General features: G+C 35.9%; 3 protein-coding genes across 7 annotated transcripts in view; 2 read left to right on the top strand and 1 right to left on the bottom strand.

Annotated features, from left to right (window-relative positions):
• Me1 (malic enzyme 1) overlaps positions 1–4,039 on the top strand; it is a 156,297-nt gene extending 152,258 nt beyond the window's left edge. For all 3 annotated transcript variants that reach the window (XM_048803025.1, XM_015499056.2, XM_048803078.1), the window contains one exon: positions 3,471–4,039. In XM_048803025.1, the coding sequence (XP_048658982.1) occupies positions 3,471–3,638 (168 nt within the window). In that variant the 3' untranslated portion in view covers positions 3,639–4,039. The remainder of the gene's footprint in view (positions 1–3,470) is intronic.
• Pgm3 (phosphoglucomutase 3) overlaps positions 1–19,870 on the top strand; it is a 56,500-nt gene that overhangs the window by 1,585 nt on the left and 35,045 nt on the right. The gene's annotated exons all lie outside the window — the stretch shown is intronic.
• Rwdd2a (RWD domain containing 2A) lies at positions 17,246–19,611 on the bottom strand. Of its 3 annotated transcripts, none has more exons than XM_048803402.1 (3): positions 19,170–19,309; positions 18,503–18,594; positions 17,246–18,171 (listed from the first exon to the last, which is right to left on the bottom strand). In XM_048803402.1, the coding sequence occupies exons 2-3, from the start codon at positions 18,539–18,541 to the stop codon at positions 17,494–17,496; spliced, it is 717 nt and encodes a 238-aa protein (XP_048659359.1). In that variant the 5' UTR covers positions 18,542–18,594; positions 19,170–19,309; the 3' UTR covers positions 17,246–17,493. The 3 variants fall into 3 exon arrangements, with proteins under 3 accessions (XP_048659359.1, XP_048659427.1, XP_015354494.1); XM_048803470.1 differs by having other exon boundaries at positions 18,503–18,579; positions 19,170–19,307; XM_015499008.2 differs by lacking the exon at positions 18,503–18,594 and having other exon boundaries at positions 19,170–19,611.

Below are 19,870 nucleotides of genomic sequence, written 5' to 3'. Positions count from 1 at the left end.
ATAATTTAAATAACTCATTAGGTTTTTCCTTTTAGTTTGGTGCCTCACATTTCACTGTATTTTAGTTATCCTCTTCTGTATCACACTTACAATAATTAACAAATTATCACAGACATGATAGAGTGTCATTTAATCCTGGAACCACCTGCTACATCCATGTCTCTATGGCACCTTAAAAAATGAAGATTCTAATATTAACATTGATCTCTGCCTGCTATTAAGCAAAAGTCATTCCGATAATTAGAAAATCATCTGATTAATGACCTGCAATTTTCATGGGGCATGGTGGTGCACACCTTTAGTCCCAGCAGCTCTGGAGGCTGAGTCAGGAGGATTAAGAATTCAAAGTCAGCCTCAGCAAAAGCAAGGTGCTGAGCAACTCAGTGAGACTCTGTCTCTAAATAAAATACAAAATACGCCTGGGGATGTGGCTCAGTGGTTGAGTGTCCCTGAGTTCAATCCCCACTACTCCCCTGACACACACACACACACAAAAAAAAAAAAAAGAAAGAAAAAAAATCTGCACTTTTCAAAAAAAAGATGAAGACCGTAACTAATAATAGTGGCAAGAGGGAAAAGCCATAAGGGCAAAGAACTCAAAAGCTGTTGGGTTAGGCAGATGAGCTGTTGGAGGATTGAAGGAAAAATCTAAAGATGGGGTTATTTTTCTATAATAAAATTGAGAAATTGACCTTTTTTGCAATGTAGTTGTATTAGTTTAGCAGCATTTGTGTCAACTGCCCACTAGATGTCAGTTCCATCTGTAGAGTTGACAATTAAAAATGTTGCCAGGCAATTCTAAGTGTTCCCTGGGAACCAAATTGTTCCTAGATTAAGAATCACTAGTTTTAAAGCTATTAGCAAATTTATCTATATGATACCATTTAATATTCATTGGTTCATATGTTATTTTTTATCTTGTTGATTAAAGGTAGTCTTCAAAAATCAAAATCCTTCAAAGAACATTAGATAATAATCTCTTTGGTTATTTATGAAAGAATATGCTCATATATTTCTAATATTGTGTACCTTCTAGTTTTTAACTTGTTTGAACTAATATATGAATAGCATGTTTTCATTTTGACAATTTAAATGAAAAGGAGCTAATGTATGATTAGAGGAGAACATATAAAAAAAAACAAGGGACAAAAAAATGCAGGTTGTATACTAAGATAATGAAGAATAGTGCATAGATAGAAATTGGAAAATCAGAATAAAGAACCAAACATGAAGGAGGATGATGTGAGTGGACTGCATGTGTGAGGTATCAGTGGCACATTCAAACATACAGTGCTAACAAGTAAATGAAAGTGACTGAGACTTAAAAGAGAAGCTAGATAGAAAGATCTGGAGTCTTCTGTATAAAAAGTAGTAATACCATAGTATAGGTACTTTGAAATTAGAGAAAAGTCGAATAAACAATATTTTATTTTTCTACCATAAGCATTATTTTATTATTTGCATGTGTTTCTAGTCTTTTTGTTTGCTTTCTTTTTTACCATCTTTATAATGGTGAAGCTGTAGGTGTGATTGTAATTGTCAGATCAAGTATAGAAAGGAAAGGAAGATAGAAGATAGTTTATTATTATGTCTAGAAGACAGAAGAAAGAAGCCAGTTAAGACGAGAAGTGGTCAGGATTTTTAAAAGAAACTCAAAATGTATCAGAATGTCAAAATTTAGAGAAGAGATGTTTTCAAGTTGTGGTTAGAATCAAATAGAACCAAATACTGGAGAGCAGAACAGATGAGACTTTTATTTGGTCCTTGAGAAGTTATCAGAGACTTTCACAGAGGCAGTTTTAGTAGTAAAAGAGGTTGTGAAGGCAGGAGAACTAGTAAAGCAATGAATCACAGACACTTCCAGAGAGTCTGGCATTGACAAGAAGGTGAGAGCGAAGGTTTCATCGAGAGAGGAGCATTATTGTAGGATGCCTGGGAGCTGAGAGGAGATGATTGTCCACATACTCTGTGTCAGCAACAAGACAGTATATTTTATTACAGAAGTAAAATGCATTACAAACAGGCACAGGGATTATACTGGGGTGATGGAAATTTTCTAAACCCGGAGGTGCTAATGATTGCACAGCTTATTGCATTTATAAAAGTATTTTCATTGTATGCTTAAAGTGTTTGAATTTTGTGGTGAATTATTAAGTCTGTATAAAAAGAAGTAATAATACAATAGTGTAGGTACTTTGAAATTAGAGAAAAGTCAAATAACCAGTATTCTGTTTTTCTACCATAAGCATTATTTTATTATTTGCATGTATTTCTAGTCTTTTTGTTTGCTTTCTTTTTTACCATCTTTACAATTATGGTGCATACATGCTTTTGTTTCCTGCTTTTTCATAGAAATTTCTTCACAGTTCAGTAGTTTTTATAACCATAATTTTTCATAAGTGCAAAATTTTACATTGAGAAGAGATACTTAATTTTAATATTCTTCAGAATCAGACTTATCCAAATAAGTCTATCATACAAACAACTCCTCTGTGACTGTGTTTTAGAACTGGTATGAGTTACATTGTATAAATGGAATGATTAATTTGGACAAGAAAAATCCATTTTTTTTCTTAAAGTAGAAGAAAAGAGAATGTATAAAGGTATAGAGGAGATAGTTTGTGTTGGTGAAACGGAGCTTGGGATTGTTTTCTCTGAATGTTGGAGTTCTCTCTAGAGTGATGAGAATCAATTGGAGACTTGGAAGATGGGGGAAGTTTGGAATTATCTTTTAGAAACTGTGAGGAGGTTATTTAAAAATGATTGAAAGTACTGTTATATGCAGCCAGATGTGCCTAAGTAAGGTTAGGAAATGTATCACACCACAGAAAACTCAGGTGTAGTTCTCTGATGGACAGCCACAAAAGGAGAAGGCCAGAATTGAGGGGTCCATGGAAGAAGGTCTAGACTGGTACTTGTAAAACATGTCATGGAGATGAGATTCTATGACCCTGGCAAGGAGAACTGACCCTGATTATGGGTTGCAGATTATTAGGTTAAGAGGATCGGAAGACCCTGGGATAAATACAGAGATTTTGTAGGAGGCTATGGTCAGAGTAGAGATTCTTAAAAATTCAATGTATTCAAGTTGAAGCTTACCAGTAATATTCAGATATTTAGTTAAAGTTAATTATCAGTCAGGTCATGTCAAGACTTTTAACACTGGCTTCTCTAAGAAATCTTGAGATAATCAAAAATAAACCTTCACTGTTCATACTCTTATGAAAAGTTGCTGGTATTATTTTCCCCCTCTTGCTACATTATTTATAATTGTTTTCATTTATATCTTCTTTGTTTATATGAACTTTTACTCTAACAATCTTCTTGGAAACAGAACAATATAAATTATAAGATAATTTTTGAAATGGGTAAAAACTTCTGTTATATATATTCACCATCACCTTTTATTAATTAAAACAATTAAAATTGTTTTATTAATTAAAACAACTAAAATTCTGTTCTTATTTTAGATTGTGAACGATGCATATGAAGAAAAGACAGCCACAGTTTATCCTGAACCACAAAACAAAGAAGCATTTGTCTGTTCTCAGATGTATAGTACTGATTATGACCAGATTTTACCTGATTGTTATACTTGGCCTGAAGAGGTCCAGAAAATACAGACCAAAACTAACTAGTAGCATAATTTAGCCAACATTAACTTCATTATTGAGATCTTGAAGTCTTTTATAATTTTTAAATATTAGTATCTTTTAGGATGATTCATAACATGATTAGATTAAGATAATTTTACTTTAACCATTAAAATTTATAGAATATTAATATAAGTTAGGACAAACTTCACACTACACAATTTTCCTTCATTTACCTTCTGGTTATTTATAGTTTCAATCTTAATTATTTTGTCCAAATTCTCTTTAAAAGCCATTGTACCTACTACTGAGAAACTCATTTTTATATAAGAAACTAATGGGAAGACCAAAATTAGTAATATTGATATGATCAGCATTAAAACTCATAATTCTTTTGTTGACCATTATGTTAATTCCTTCTTTTAAAAAATAAAGATAGAAGTGAATTTAGGCATAACTGAACTTTTGCTAAACATAAATAACACTACTTTGTTACCTGGAGAAAAACAACTTGTCAGGTGTACTTATTCCAGTCCTACATTGTATTTGTTCTTTTTTTTTTTTTTTTTTTTCTTTGAGATNCCTCCCCTCCCCTCCCCTCCCCTCTTCTCTCTCTGCCCCCTCTACTGACATTCATTTGTCCCCCTTGTATTATTTTTCCCTTTCCCTCACTTCCTCTTGTATGTACTTTTGAAGAGAGGTGGGAGGGAAAGGGAGAGAGAAGGGAAATTGCATGGAAATGGAAGGAGACCCTCAGAGTTGTATTTGTTCTTTTTGTGTAACAGAATCTGACATTTCTAAGAAAGATCATTGCTGTTTACAAAACCTGTGCAGCCTTAGATTTTAATATTGTTTTTTCCATTGCTATGTCTTATAGAGTAAAGTGCTTATTACCTTGGTTCACAGTCAGAAACCTTCTCAAGAGTATTTTTATTTCTCCACCGAAAAAATGCCCTGTCCTTCAACTGTGGCTAAGGGCCTTATGGACTGCCTGTCCAGAGGTTTGTACCTTCAGTTCAGCATACCTGATGAGTGAAAACAGCTAAAAACAGAGTCAAGATCCTTGATAGGGACTTCTTAAGCCCAGTTCTTAAGACAATGATCTGATTAATCAGGAGCAAGGCGCTGATTCCCTAACAAGCTGGGTGTCTACTTGAGTGATCTGCTTGAATGTTCCATTGATTAACTCAGGTAACTAAGAGCTCAGTGTATAAGTTCAAAATTTCTCTGGAGTTTGGAGAAATTTTTATAATTATGTCCACAGTGTTTGAAATAATATTTCTATATTTCTATCAGTTACTAAAATATTTTAATTATAAAAACCAGACTATGATAAAGAATAGTTATATCCCCAGATTGTATTAATTTACTTTAGAAATTAATGATTGAACTAATGGAAACATTTTTGAATTCTTAAGCTCAGGTGCAATAACATTTGTTATTTATTTATAGAATCATCTAGAGAATTTTCTGTTTTTGAAGTAATGATTTATAGAATATAGGATGTTAAAGATAGACTGCACTATGAAATGCTATTATTGAAAGCTGAAGGTTATACATATTGTTTCGGGTGTGAGTGGAATAGACCAGGGACTTTCTTGTGGTAACATTTAGTTAAGGGTTTCTGTAACACAGTTATTTGGAAAAGATTCATAACACTTATTTCTTGTTTGTTTCCTTGTTGTTATATAGCTCTAACTAAATGTATTTACCTATGCAAAGATTTATTAAACCAAGAAAAAGTGAATGAATAAAATTATAAAATGATATTTTCCTTAAAATATGGTTATACTTTAAAATAACAATGATGGGTCTTGGGAGTCATATGACAAAATATTATGAATTTTTTAAATATTCTGATAACTGTATGTTCTAGTATGAACTTTATTCACTTAAGGCATATGTAGTCATAATTCTGGCTACTCTGATAAGTGGTCTCTTTTCTTGTTCTTAGGGAAAGATAAGAAAACAAGCATCAGGTTGTTACTAGGTGTCAAGTGTTACACATAAATTGTCTTATTTAATGTAATCCCACAGTTCCTTATGAAGATGATATTTTAAGTAACTTGCCAAGGCCATGTAACTAATAGGCAAAGAAGGTATGCTCTAAACCCATCTATCTTTCTTTATGGCCTGTGTCTTTTCTCCTTTTACAATGCCACAGTCTAGAAATAACACTGTCCCATATGTGTTTTGAAAATTTCTAGTAGGTTTATAAAAGAAGGAAGCAGGTGAAATTCATGTAATATATTTTATTTAAACCAATATATCTGAAATATCATTTAACATCTACTTAATATAAAAATTATTGAGACTTTTACTTTATTTGGTTCATACTGTTTTAAAAACCTAGCACATATTTCATACATATATTTTAATTCTGTTCAGAGTAGCCGCAAGTGCTCCATAGCCACATCTGGCTAGTGACTTCCATATTGAACTGTGAAGATCTAGAAGAGATAATTATATATCAATAGCTGTAATAATACTGTGTTTTCATAAGAGAAGTGAAGCTTAAATCCATGGAAAAATGTTTACTGAAAATTTTTTGGTAAATAATGCCTCAGTAAAGAAGATATAAAAAGAAATTTGTGGCAGCTCCTCTTCATGAACTAGCCATACAAATTAAGAAGGAAGCATAGGCCCAGAACAATAAAATTAATTAAGAATTTTTAGTAGAGTTTCCATTTTCAGGGAAGTAACCTGAAGGATAAGAAGTTGGAACCAGCCAGGTTGAGTAGCCAAGTTAGTTATGTATACACATGTGTGGTGCTGGAAGGGAGAGGTATTTCAGGCAGAGGATATAAGCATATACAAATATTCCAAGGCAGAAGAAAGCATAACCACATGAAGAACTGATACCAAGGAAATTATAGAGGCATTTTGTTTATAAACATAGATATAAAATTTTTATAAAGATCAGATAGCCAAATTGGATGATTGGGGAAAACAAAAACAAAAACTACTATTAGTTTACTGTTTAAGATAAGTTAATAAACAAAACACTGAGAAAGAAAAAAAACAGCTCTAAGAAATTGGCAGGAAAGAGATAATATGTCATTTCTGCAGATGATATCACATATACAAGTATTATTACCAACATTAAGTTAATAAGAGAATTCAAGTTTGTAATATATAAAGCCATTTTACAAAAATCAACTGTAATAATCCTCCAGATTCCTTTCTGCCTATAGTAATCAACTAGATATTATAGGCAAGTGAAATTATAATAATAATAGAATTGAATTAGCACAATCTTCTAATGAAGAAATTAAATTCTTTAAAAAGATATAAAAGACATGAATAATGGTGAGACTGTACTCTTAATTGTAATGTTTTAATATAAATGTGTTATTTCTCCCTAGAAATACTCCATAAATTCAATATGGTTCTATATAGATGAGGCTAGGCTATTGTTCTAATGCCAGCATATTGAGACTCACGCCATAAAAGCAGAATGCTTGCTTACATCTTTATCTAATGCAATCAGTTGGGAGAAAGGGCATTATGATTTTTAATGCCACCATCTTTCTTTATCATGTGGCCTCCAAAGTTACCAAAAGGACAAGAAAGCATGGGGGATTAATCCAGGAGGTTTTATGGACAAGTCATTTTTACTTACATTCTACCTAAATGGCTAAGACACAAGTCACCTGGTCCCAGTGCTAGAAGAGAAACTGAGATATATTGTCTTTCTGTGGCCCCCAAATTACCAAATCAAACAGATTCAATGAACAGAATTGAAATTTCTAAGGAAGTAAATAAACTTATTTTAAAGCATATATGAGAAATAGAGTCCTGATCCTGTATTACAAACAAAATAGGCCTTGCTCTTTAAGAAGTATGAGGAATGAACTAAAGCTTCAACCTAACACTGATCTAGCTTAACCCCTTATTCAAGTTCTACCTTGAGAAATGACATGATGTGCCCTCACTTAGAAAAAATATTTAGTCTCTATAGACTCTAGAGTTTTTGAAAAGAAAATATTCAGTATAAAATCAAAAGGAAAAATCTATGTAGAGAGAATAAAAAAAAAATGATCCCCTAATCAGGAGCAAAAAATAATAATTAGAAAAAGAGTGAAAGAGCAACCAAATGCAGTATTACACAGGGTTTATAAAGAACTTACAGTGATGTCAATGGGAAAGATAAAATGAAGGAAAAGATAGATTAAATATACATTCTAGATCTGAAAAATAACATCTGAAATTAAGAATTAATTGTATGGGTTTAAATGGCAGATATCAGAAGAAAGGATCAATGACATCCAAGGCCAGTCATTGGAAATTATCCAAATTTGAAGGAGAAAGAAAGAGAGAGATATATTATCTGATATTAAATGGCCTAATATATATGCCATTGGAGTTTTAGATGATGAAAAGGAGATATATGAGTGCAACAAAAAAGACAATGAGCAAGAATTTTCTCAAATTAATGAAAAATATCAACCAACAGATTAAGAGGAAGCAATCCTCAAGCAGGATCAATATAAAGAAAATTGAACCTAGGGATATCTTAAAATGCTAAAAGCCAAAAAAATCTTAAAAGCAGCCAAAGAAACAGAAACACAGTTGTTCAGTGGTATAAAAAGTTAGCAAAGAAAAGTAAGATATTAAAAAGACAGTCTTGACAATCTTTTTTTGTATTTTTTTAAGTTGTAGATGGACACAATACCTTTGATTAATTAATTTTTATGTGGTGCTGAGACTCAAACCCAGTTCTCACACATGCTAGGCAAGTGCTCTACTTCTGAGCCACAAACACAGCCCTGGAAAGACATTCTTAAAGTTCAGAAAGAGTAAAACTGATAACTCAAAATTCTGTACATGGAGACGATATCCTTAAGAAATGAAAGGAAAATAAAGACATTTCAAATAAAAGCTGAGATAATTAATGTCCTGCATACCTTTGCGCTAAACTTACTAAAGGAAGTTCTTCAGGAGGAAGAGGATGGACCCAGATGGAAGTACTAATCTGCAGGAAGAAGTGAAAAGCACTAAAAAGGGTATACATGTGGGAAGTATAAAATACAGTTATACAGTATAAATAGAAAAATATGAATATATATTTTTAAAATTGTTTAAGACTATTGGCTGACAGTAGAAATGTATGTAGGGTTTATAAAATGAAGAAGTAAAATATGTGGTAAGAATAGGACAAAAGGTAGAAGGGATTAGTGGAATTATACTCTTGTATGGTTTGTATATTATTCATGAAGTGGTGTGATATTAATTTTAGTAATATTATAGCCAGTAACATACCATTTCATGAACAATCTGCAAATATTACAATAAGTCAAGAAATACTGTAATAAAATAAGGAAGCATATTGTAATCTCTAAAGTAACTATAAAAATAATATTAAAAGATAACAGTTGAAAAGCTAATAGAGGAAATAAATGGACTAATTTAAAAATCCTTGACTAATCCTCATGAAAATAAAGGAGAAAAAAAGAACATGAATTAATAGTTCCTAGGTTAAATATAAATCATATAGGAAGATGGCAGACTTAAATCCAACTTTATTATATACTATATTAAATGCAAATGAATAAAAAACTAATTTAAAGGCAAAGATTTCTGATTGAATTGTATACAGAAGATCTGATTAAGTGCTGTTTTTAAGAGTTATACTTTAAATATAATGACACAGAAAGGTTCAAAGTAAAAGGATGGAAATAGATAAACCATAGAAACAGAGAGCCTAGGAAAGCTGGTCACAGCTCTATTAATATCAAATAGACTTCAAGGCAATGAGATAGTGATAGAAAAATTGATAGAAATAGTGAGATGGAGAAATCCATAATCACAATAACATCTGGAAAAGTAGTGACCTACAAATAGTTCAGTCAGCTTGCACAAGGGGAATTACTCCAACAGATATTTCTTAAAGACATGAGAACATGTGGAATAGAACAAGAAACTGGTAGCACAAAAATCAATAAAGAACAACATTTAGCTAAAAGATTGTGTGACAGAGGAAGAGTCCTGTGGAGCCAAGGTAGCTGCTGAGATCCTCCATTGCTGTTTTTTTGCAGTCATGCAAAAAAAAATTTCAGTCATGTCACTCTGAGTTGCAGGCATGAGTTTATTAGAAGGGACAGGAAAAGGGAAAAAAGGGACACTCTCAAAGGAGAGAATGAGTCAGAGGGAGAGAGGGATGGTGTGCCCCTCCTGCCCTCAAGTTTAATTGGGGTCCCAGGGAATTTTCTAGAAAGAGTCCTGCCCAGTTCCACCTCTTGACTTTTTATTGACCCCAGAATGATATTAGACTTCCCACTGCTAAATGTAAATATCCACGGCAAGTCTGTTCCCTTTGGCCCACATCAACTGGTTCTAATTGTTCTTACAGATATTATGGTAGGGGGGCTTTGCTCCTTATTATAATTATCCATCTGAGTTTTGGAATCTGGTCTGTGTAATGCCACAAAAGTCACCCCCTTCAAGGTAACTTATGTTTTCCTTATCTGCAGAAAGGAGCTTTTTGGGCCTTTCTCCTCTTTATAACAGGTTGGTTGACAAAGAATGTAATGTATTCTGTTGACTTATGCCAGGAAGGGCTGCAGGTAAATTGCTTTTTAAAAGAAACGTGTGGGGTTTGGGTGAATTCCCTCCACTCAGGTCTTCTGATTTCTATCAATTGGAGAAACTGACCTAAAACATGGGGAAAATTAAAACTGGAACCCTATCTTACACTGTATGAAAAGATGGGCCCACACGTGGATTAAAGACCTAAATATGAATGGTAAAAATATAAAGTAAATGCAAATTGATGCATTTATTTGGAACCCCCAAAACAAAACCATGAGGTTAAAAAAAGAAATGGTTGGGATACATTATCCATAGAGGCGAAGGATTGGTAGATCTAATGGCAATTGCCATGAAACAGTAAGGCTGAGGTATTCCAGGACTGGGATGGAGTGGTTGTTTCTAGTAGAGGTGGATAGTAAAGAAAGAGAGAACTTAGGTTCAAAATCTCAAGTTCTCAACTCAAGGTACAGTCTAAGAACTGGGAAAACAACCCTATGTTTTTGCTGAATCTCTCTTACTAGTTGCAAGGCAGAAAACAGTTGAAAACCAGAGTCCTACTTTTTTTAAAAAAGTATTTTTGATATATGTATCTACAACCAAATATATATATCAACTCTACATGTCTACAACTAAATATATGTGTCAACTCCATAAGTAGAGTTGACACATATGTTTAGTTGTAGATGGATACATACCTTTATTTATTTCTATGTGGTGCTGGGGGGTTGAATCTAGTGCCTCACACATGCTAGGCAAGTGCTCTACCACTGAGCCCCAGCCCCAGCCCCTTACTTGGTTGTGACCAGGAGTATTAGCAAAGAAACAGTAAGACCTAGATTTGGAACCAGATTGTTATAGTTTGTATATGAGGTGCCCCCTGCACTCCCTCCAAAGCTCCTGCATTAATGCAGGAATGTTTGGAGGTTATATGATTGGGTTGTGAGAGCTGCAACCTTCTTAGTCCATCCTAGTTTTAAACTGAACTAACTAGATGGTAACTGTAGGCAGGTAGGGTGTGGCTGGAGGAGGTGGGTCACTGGGGGCATGTCCTGGAATGTTCATTTTCTGCAACTCCTTTCCCTCCCTCTCTTTGGTTCCAGGCTGTCATGTCCTGGGCAACTTTCCTCCACTAGGCCCTTCCACTATGATGTGCTGCTTCACCTTAGGCCAGACCAATTGAGTTGGCCCACCATGGACTAACTTTCTGAAACACAGAGCCAAAATAAACTTTCCCTCCTTTAAGTTGTTCTTGTTAGGTATTTTGGTCATGGAGCGGCAAAACTGATGAACACATGGATGCATAGGATTTTGAAGGGTGCAGGATAACTTCGAATAGTGGGTGAACAGTAGTAAACAGCAGTCCAGTTTGAGTACTGAAAGTCCTGTGTCCCAGGAAACCCTCAGAGCCAAACTCAAGAGAGCTGGCAAGTCCTCCTTTGCCAACCAAAGCAGGGGTCTCTAAAGAGGTTGATACTGCCTTGCTTGAAGATCCTGTAATGACTTCACCTAAGGTAATGATCTCCTTGAAAAGGGAAATGAATTTACCCATTTTTCTTCCACATCTCATTGTCTATACACCTAAAATCAGATTCCAACACAGAGAGGGACTGTGGCAAATCAAATTAAGAAGACAACCTACGAGGAGAATCAGACCAAAAAAATTCTGGACTTTGCTCATTGTTTTGGAAATCCAATCATTTCACCTCCAAAAACCGAGTGGAAAAAAAAATGCATGAGATTCTGAGAATGTTAAACTGAGGAAGGAGACACAATTTTGGGTTGGGTAGAACTGATTTGATAAGGGTGCACTTGCCACAGATTCTGGATTCAGTGCTGCCTTCAGCAACTAGAAGTGATTCCACTTGTTGGGTCAGTTACTTGAATGAAACATGGACTTAGTCACGGCCTACATTAAATGAAATTGACAGTGCAAACATTCCATGAAATCATATAAAGGGATTCAAAGATTTACAAAGAAAGCAAAGTTGGAGTAAATTTTTGGTGTGTAATCTTACCATTTTAATCTTAATGATCTCAAAATTAAGTCTTCTGAGAGAACCAGTGACTCTCCTTTCATTAAAACCTTCAGAAATAACATTGGTGAGGGGAATACCAGCACCAATGAAAATAATTTTAGTGATTCTTCTCTGTATGCTGAGAAAGTCTGTGGGCAATGCAACAGTTAAAATGGGTTTCCTGTTCAATGGAAACATCAGAATGTTGGTGTTGGTAGAGACTCTTGGCAGAAATTAAGAAAAGGAGTCAGAAAGAGTAATCATAATACAAGCAAGTTCAATGTAATCAGAATAGTTTGGCCCACAGAAATTGTTATTGGTGGGTAGTTAATCTAGAGTTCCCTGGCCTGAAATGATGTTCAAAAATTAACCAGGCACAATAGGTACTGAACAAGAAAAATGGGTGCTATTGGAAAAAAACTTATACAACCACACCATACATACCAGTTGAATAACAGTCTGGTTTAGGACCAAATAACGTGCTCAACCCATGTAGGTCCTTAATAATATGTATAACAAGAGCAGGAAAAAGCCTGCCTACATCCACCAAGAGAAGACTATCACCAAATTGCCCCATGTGAATATGAGTGAAAGACCTCTAAGATGAACACCTTTATAATATCATCATAAATATATGTTTTTAATATCTCCCCCTGAGGCTTCCATTTGTTAGGATAACAATACACTGCAGAAAGGAAATGATTGGGCTTTTTGGAGGTCATCTGGAACAGCTCTGAATACATGTTTCTGGGGTCTCCAAAACCATTGTGATCTATGAAACAAAGTGGGTACTCTAGAAATTAACCTATCTTCCAGTTATTTTCCAACGGAAGAGTTAGCATTGATCTTTAAAAAAATAATTGTTAAATGATAAATGTATGCAGGTATAAGGAAAAAATTGATATTTTTTCCCTCTATGACAATATCCTCATATTGGATCCCTGATCCATAAATAAAGGGTTCTTTTGGTAGGAAGTACCAAGAGATTTGCAGAGATAAATTCTAGCCTCAAAAGCTTTAAAAAGAAACAGAGATTCTTACCATATTTCGCATTTAACATCATCTTTGGCATATGCAGGCAGTGGATGGGTCTCTCAGAATGATAGCACATGCTCATAAACTTAATCAGTGATTAACTGCAGCTTCTGTTAGACAAGTTTCTTGGGGCAAATGTGTAAATAACTATTACTTTAGGCAGTACTTTGTTTTCATGTATTCAAGTAAAGAACACCTGAAGAACTTTGCCCTATTTAAGTAAGCAATGCAGATAATCTATTTTCAACATAGCAACTCTCTGACTATTGAGATTGTTGGTAGCAGTACAGGGGAACTGCTGTCCAATACATTGATGATGATTTGCTGACAGGAGCAGGGGAGACATTAGGTTCCCTGGATGCCTGGTAGGGATACATCATGCCATAAGGGTGGAAGATAAATCTCACAAAAGCACAGGAGCCTGTCACCTCAGCCAAGTTTCACAGAGGCCCAGTGTCTGGTGCATGTTTGGATGTCTCTTCCAGATAGAAGAATAAATTGTGTACTCTGTTCATCCTGTTACTGAGGATGGCCCTCAGTGCATGGTTGACTTCTTTAAATTTTGTGTGTACTCCTCAGACTCATTATGGGTTGATCCAAATGCTTTGATTGGACTCTGAAAAAGAGGTTTCTTTAATGTGTCCACGTGAGAGTGAAATAAGTCGTATTGAGGGCTTTATGAAAAAGATCCAGTTAGCTCTAAGTTTCTGTGGCTAATCAAGATTCTATATAAAACCAGGATTATGAAAAAAACCATGCCCTCTTTAGGAAATAACCATTCTTTTGACTGACTTTTGGCTACCCAAGGTAAAAGCAAATTGAAAAAAAATTCTCTTTTCAAAGAGTTCTATGAAGACCTCGCGTACATGGAACACCTTGCCAATTTCTGAGAGGGATGGATGATCTGTGAACCATTCAACTTGAGTTCATGGGCAACATAGTTTTGATTTAATACAGGGATGTTTTAGAAGTCGTAGTGTGCCAACTCATCTGGCCTACTCTGCAATTCACTGTGCATATCCTTGGCTCTACCTAACATGTAAGAGACCAATAGGGAATGAGGAACAAAACATGAAGGAATGCTTGATTTAACTCAGTAAGTTTTTAAAAAAAGACACTGCATTTTTTATAAGTGGGCACTCTTCCCAAATAAGCATTTAAATTTTTTAATGTAGAAGATTAAAATTCTTAAGTTACAAGCAATAGTGACTGATTCTAACTTCCAGAAGGCAAAAGGGGCAAAGGGGGAGAGGTTGGATAGCACAAAAGAGGTGCTGAACAACCAAGCATTCAGTAGTCCAGAATGGGGGGAGTAATGGTGAGTTAAGCAAGCGAGCCCACAACCATTTTCAGAAGACTGCTGGAGGACTGATTCCAAATGCCTTCTCCCAAAGTATACAGGGAAGGGGCAACTCCCCAAAGTAGGTGTTTTTTCTACACAGGGGTTAAGGGGTAAGTTGTTTTATGTGCTCCTGTCAGGCTGGACAAACAAAACCAGTAGTCTACTATGTACACAAAACTGAGTTTTGAATGATCATGTTTATTTTTATATAAAACCTACTTCTCCCATAATGAAAAATTATGAAGTTATTATAGTGCTCCTAATAGGAAAGTATTGCTGAATGCTGATATTGGACATGTTAAAAAAAAGCAGGTTCTAAAAAATTATAATAGCTCCAGAAGCAGTGAGGAGTTCATAAACTTGTATTGTTTATTGAGATATGTACATAATTTTTTGTTCCATATTTTATTTGTGCTGTGCATGGTGGTACACGCCTGTAATCCCAGCAACTCAGGAGGCTGAGGCAGGAGGATCACAAATTTAAGGCCAGCTCAGAAATTTAGCAAGGCCCTAAGAAACTTAGGAAAACCTTGACTCAAAAATAAAAGGGATTGGGGACATGGCTCAGTGGTTAAGTGCTCCTGGGTCCAATCTCGTAACAAAACGAAAACAAAAACAAAAGGTTTATATTTCTGTGGCTAATTTTGCCAATTTAATCAGGGGGAAAAAAATCTCTATAAGTAGGTACCCACACTGTTGCATTTCAAAGGAAAAATAGTTAATAGATGTATCTTTGTAAGTCCTAAAATTGTGAATGTTAATTGCATTTATTCATAGTTTGGGGATATTATATAGGAAAAGGTCTCCTATACTATGTTGTAAACACTAAGAAATGAGTCCTTGGGAATGTCAGTCATATTTCTTTCCTTTTTACATAGATACTAAGTGTGAGGTCCCAGTGAGTTCCATTTGCATCCAAGGCTGGGATTAAAAAACTTAAATGTGCAGCTGGGCCGGGAGGCATTTTCTGTAGTTCCAGCACTTGGGTGGCTAAGGCCAGAGGTCTGCTTGAACTCAGGAGTTCTTTACCAACCTGGAGAATGTAGAAAGATTGCTTTTCCAAAACAGAACTAAATATGAATGGGCAAGCTGATGGTGTAGTAAGGCAGGCCCACAACCAGAGCCTTGGCTTAAAGGTCAGAGTTGTGCCCTGAGAGGAAACTCATTTTGAGTTAAAGTGGACCCAACATGGGCACAGGAGAACCTGATAATTGCAGGGTCTGCTGGCCCATTAGGTCTTCTCCTTAATCCAAGAACATATGTGTGCATCCTGGACACAGTAAAATCAGAAGGTACTGTTTCATCAGAAGTTCCATAAGCTCCTCAGCACATGCAACTCTGGCGTCTTCCAGAAATGTCACAAATGGGGACTGAGGCATTCTTCTTAGTCTCACTAAAGCATACCACCTACTTTCGGCAACCTGAATAGACCAGGATATTAGTGAAGTGCATGGGACCCAGAAAAAAAAGAATCTTCTCTGGGAAAGGGGTAAAGAGAGGCCAAGGGAATAGGGAAAGCTGCAGAGGATGTTTATAATACCTCTGTGCACACAGGAGACTCCCAGAAGTTCTCGGCAGGGATAGGTGCAAAGTAATAAAAGGACTGGCAGGAGCTTCTTAAATAAGGGCTTTTACCAGTAAAATAAACTCATGTTGAAAAAAGCTGGTGGGAGATGGAATTTTCAAAAAGATGGCTATTGAAATGTGTAACCATCATGACAGAATCCAGTCTGGAGAACCAAGAAGTCTCTGCTGAGGGAATGACAACTGAAGGATGAGTAGGAAATAGCTAAAACAGTACTTCTCAAAATGTGGTTTGATTCTTTTCCCACTAAGCTGACAGTGCAGCCCTCTCGCCCCAAGTAGCAATGCACAATGGTACATGGTCAAAGGCTGGAAAGATCCAATGGAATATTTTGTAGATAAGAAACCATTTTTCTTGCTGGTGGCACATGCCTATAATTTCAGCAGCTTGAGAAGGTGAGGCAGGAGGATCACAAGTACAAAGCCAGTCTCAGCAATTTAGTGAGGCCTTGTCTCAAAGATTAAAAAAAAAAAAAGGGGGCTGGAGATGAGCTTCAGTGGTTGAGCACCCCTGGGTTCGATCCCAGGTACCCCCCCCCCCGCAAAAAAAATCTTTTGTAGGTAATAAGAATATTTTTGTCATTATTGTCAACATAGTTATTATTAGTATCATTAACCAACTAATAGAGAGAGCCAGAGGAAGAATATGTAGCATGGTGTGTTACCCTCATTACTCTTCAGGCTTCATTACTACTATTTTTCTGCCATAGCTATTGGAATCTAGTTTACTATGAGAACACTCAAAATAGGGATTTAAAGTAAGAAATGTAATAAACATGCTCTTTTTATTCTCATTATATCCTTGATTTAGAATTCGTTTCCCATGATGAAGGAAAAGGTGGTATGTTTCCTATATGCTGGCATCACGAAAGAGAGAAACAAGTTATTCATATTTATGAATTTGATTTTTTTGGGGGGGGTACCAGGAATTGAACTCAGGGGCACTTGACCACTAGTGACATTCCCAGCTCTATTTTGTATTTTATTTAGAGCCAGGGTCTCACTGAGTTGCTTAGCACCTCACTTTTGCTGAGGCTGGCTTTGAACTCAGGATCCTCCTGCCTCAGCCTCCTGAGCTACTAGGATTGAATTTGATTTTTGACATTAACTATGGATCTTTAGACTTCTCAATCAAATCAGCTTCATTGGTTAAATGAACTGTTTTATTAATTTACAGTGAAATAGTTTTCAAATGACTAAACATAGGAACATAGAAATAACATCACATTTGCCTTGTTATAAAGTTAAAGGTATTTTATCATTACTAGCTGAAAATTTTGAAGCCAGGTTTCTCACTGAGGACACTATACAGACACTGATCTTTTTATTTTGGTCTTTTTAGCAGAAACACAGACTTAAGTGAAATTATAAGCATAGGCTTCTTAATAGCTTCCTAGGACTCTGAACTTTTGCTTTCAATACCAAATAATATCTGAAAAACATGCTCACTTTTATGTTTTTTGAGAAATTCTAAGAACTGGCCCAGATTCATGTGATAATCATTTCTTAATCCATAGTCACCATGGGCCTCAAGGAGTAATTCTTCAAAAGAATGGAAAAGGCGCAGGTCCTCGCCATTTCCTTCTGTTTCCATGCTTTCAGCATGCTTACAAGAAATATGCTTCCAATTAGGATACCTAATTGTGTGCCAGAATTCCTCACAGTGCTCTTTGAAACCCTCCACACATATTATACCAGGCTTTCCTGTCATGCAAAATCCAGTGACATCTAACCTTTTCCCTGCTTCCAAAATCTTTTTCCTTAAGTCCTGGTGATATATATGGTGACTATAGATCCACATTCGGAGGAATGTGTTCTTGACAGGCTTTGCTTGTGTAGATGGTTCGTACACCAGCTTTCTATTCAGGAAGTAGGAAGCACTGTTGTCCTGTAGCCACTGGATTGCCGCACATACACAGAGCTCACCTGGATCAAAAGTCCCTATATAAGAAGTGAGACCTTTGTTGAGAAGTAGCTGCTGTTGTCTGTCAAGCTCAGATGATCGCCCAAACAGCTGCAATGCTACGAAGGGGTAGTTGTGAGGCATGGTTACTTGCAAATCAATTTTCACCTTAAAATGAAAATCAAATAGATTTAAATGCCATAAAAATCACACAAGCTAGTTTATCAATGACAACTACATGATTTTGATAAATGGAATAATTATTGCTGTTCTGTTACCAAGTACTTTATATACATGATTCTATCCATGTATACATTCATTCTTTCTCATATTTATTGAATTAACTACACATGCTAAGGACCCTGTGCTGGGACAGTGAAGTGAAGAAGTCAGACATTATTTCTTCCCTTCAAGGAGTCCACAGCCTAGTGAAGGAGACACACATTAAACAAGTAACTATGCATAGCAAATATTTAATTTCAATTGTGAGAAGCATTACCATAGAAAAGTTCAGGGTTCCATTGAAGTGTGTAACCATCAGGACAGAATCCAGTCTGGGGAACCAGGAAGTCTCCTCTGAGGGAATGACAACTGAAGGATGAGTAGGAAATAGCTAAAACAGTAGTTCTCAAATGCCCAGGACATGTGTTACCTATGCTATACTAATGTTGCTGTAGATAAACGGATAAGAACATAGAGGGAAATTTATTTTTAATATTTAGATTTTGTTACCTGTATTTGTTTTCTGGGTTATGGTGCCATCAAAACAAAAAACCCCAATGTTCATTCATTTCTTAAAAGCCTGTTTTGCTACAGGCAATATCTAGATTTGTGAAAATCATGATACAAGTAAAGGGAGTACATATTGTAATAGGTGGATTGTTAAGAAACTGGATGAGTGAACAGAATAATGGTAAGTATGACTAGGATATTTTCAATAAAAACATTAGGTATATTTGTTTAAAATGTGTTCATATTTATGTAAAATTTAGGATGTTTACTAAAGACAATTTACAGAGCATCTCATATTTTATATATTTTGCTTCCAAAGAAGTAAAGAAATATGCATCTAGGGTATTCTTTGTGTCCTGGACAGAAGTTCATGCAACAGGCATTTTGTTAACAACTGGGAATCTAACAACACTAAAACAAATGAGGGCACCCACCTTGGGCTCCTCTATCTGGAGCGTAATCACAAATTCAATTTTTGGTGGTAGCGCCTCCCTTCTACCTTCCAAATATCTCTTTATATTCGTCAGGGCATTTACATCTTCAAGTTTTACTTCTCCTTGGTTAGGAAACATAGAAAACAGCATTTCCATTTCCAGCAGCTGAAGCTGAAGGCTTTCTTTCACTGAAGCTGACATGTCTCGAAATCAATCTGCCTGGGAACTTGGAAAGGCCCAGGGACACTGGATTTGTCAATATCAGATGGTATCCAGAGAAATTATCAGTAGGTCCTTTTATGAGGAGGCAGTTCCGCAGGAGCACTTTGCACAGAGAGCTAGGGGCACAAACCAGGACACTCAGACCCTTGAGATTTATTTCCTGACCCCAAAGTTCATAGGCACAACATCCCCTAAAACACTCTATTAAAATCCAAATTCAAGACCTGGATGTAGGAATCTGCACTTGCAACAGGTGTTCTGAACTGTCCCGTTGTAGGTGGTTGCAAATACCACTGCAGACAGTCTGCAATCCTGAATTCTAGTAGACAGGGGTCTGGCTACGTAATGGAGTCGACTCTCATACTTGGGCGGAGCTGGGCAATGCAGCTAGAGACCCGCAGCGCCGAGGGGCGGGGCCCTGGGTCCCCAGCCTGCAGTCGTTAGGGCCCCGCAGCCCCCACCACCTGTCACTGCCACCC

The sequence above is a fragment of the Marmota marmota genome, unplaced genomic scaffold (assembly GCF_001458135.2).
Source record: "Marmota marmota marmota unplaced genomic scaffold, marMar, whole genome shotgun sequence".
Classification (NCBI taxonomy): domain Eukaryota; kingdom Metazoa; phylum Chordata; class Mammalia; order Rodentia; family Sciuridae; genus Marmota; species Marmota marmota.
Note: the sequence above shows the minus strand (reverse complement) of the source record. Positions and strands in the feature narration are given on the sequence as shown.

Bases quoted from the DNA above. Each gene is read 5' to 3' on its own strand.
- Rwdd2a (XM_015499008.2), bottom strand. From the start codon at position 19,370: ATGTCAGCTTCAGTGAAAGAAAGCCTTCAGCTTCAGCTGCTGGAAATG. The intron at 18,172-19,169 runs GTGGGTGCCCTC...TTTCATTTTAAG, and splicing joins TCCAGATAGAGGAGCCCAAG to GTGAAAATTGATTTGCAAGT.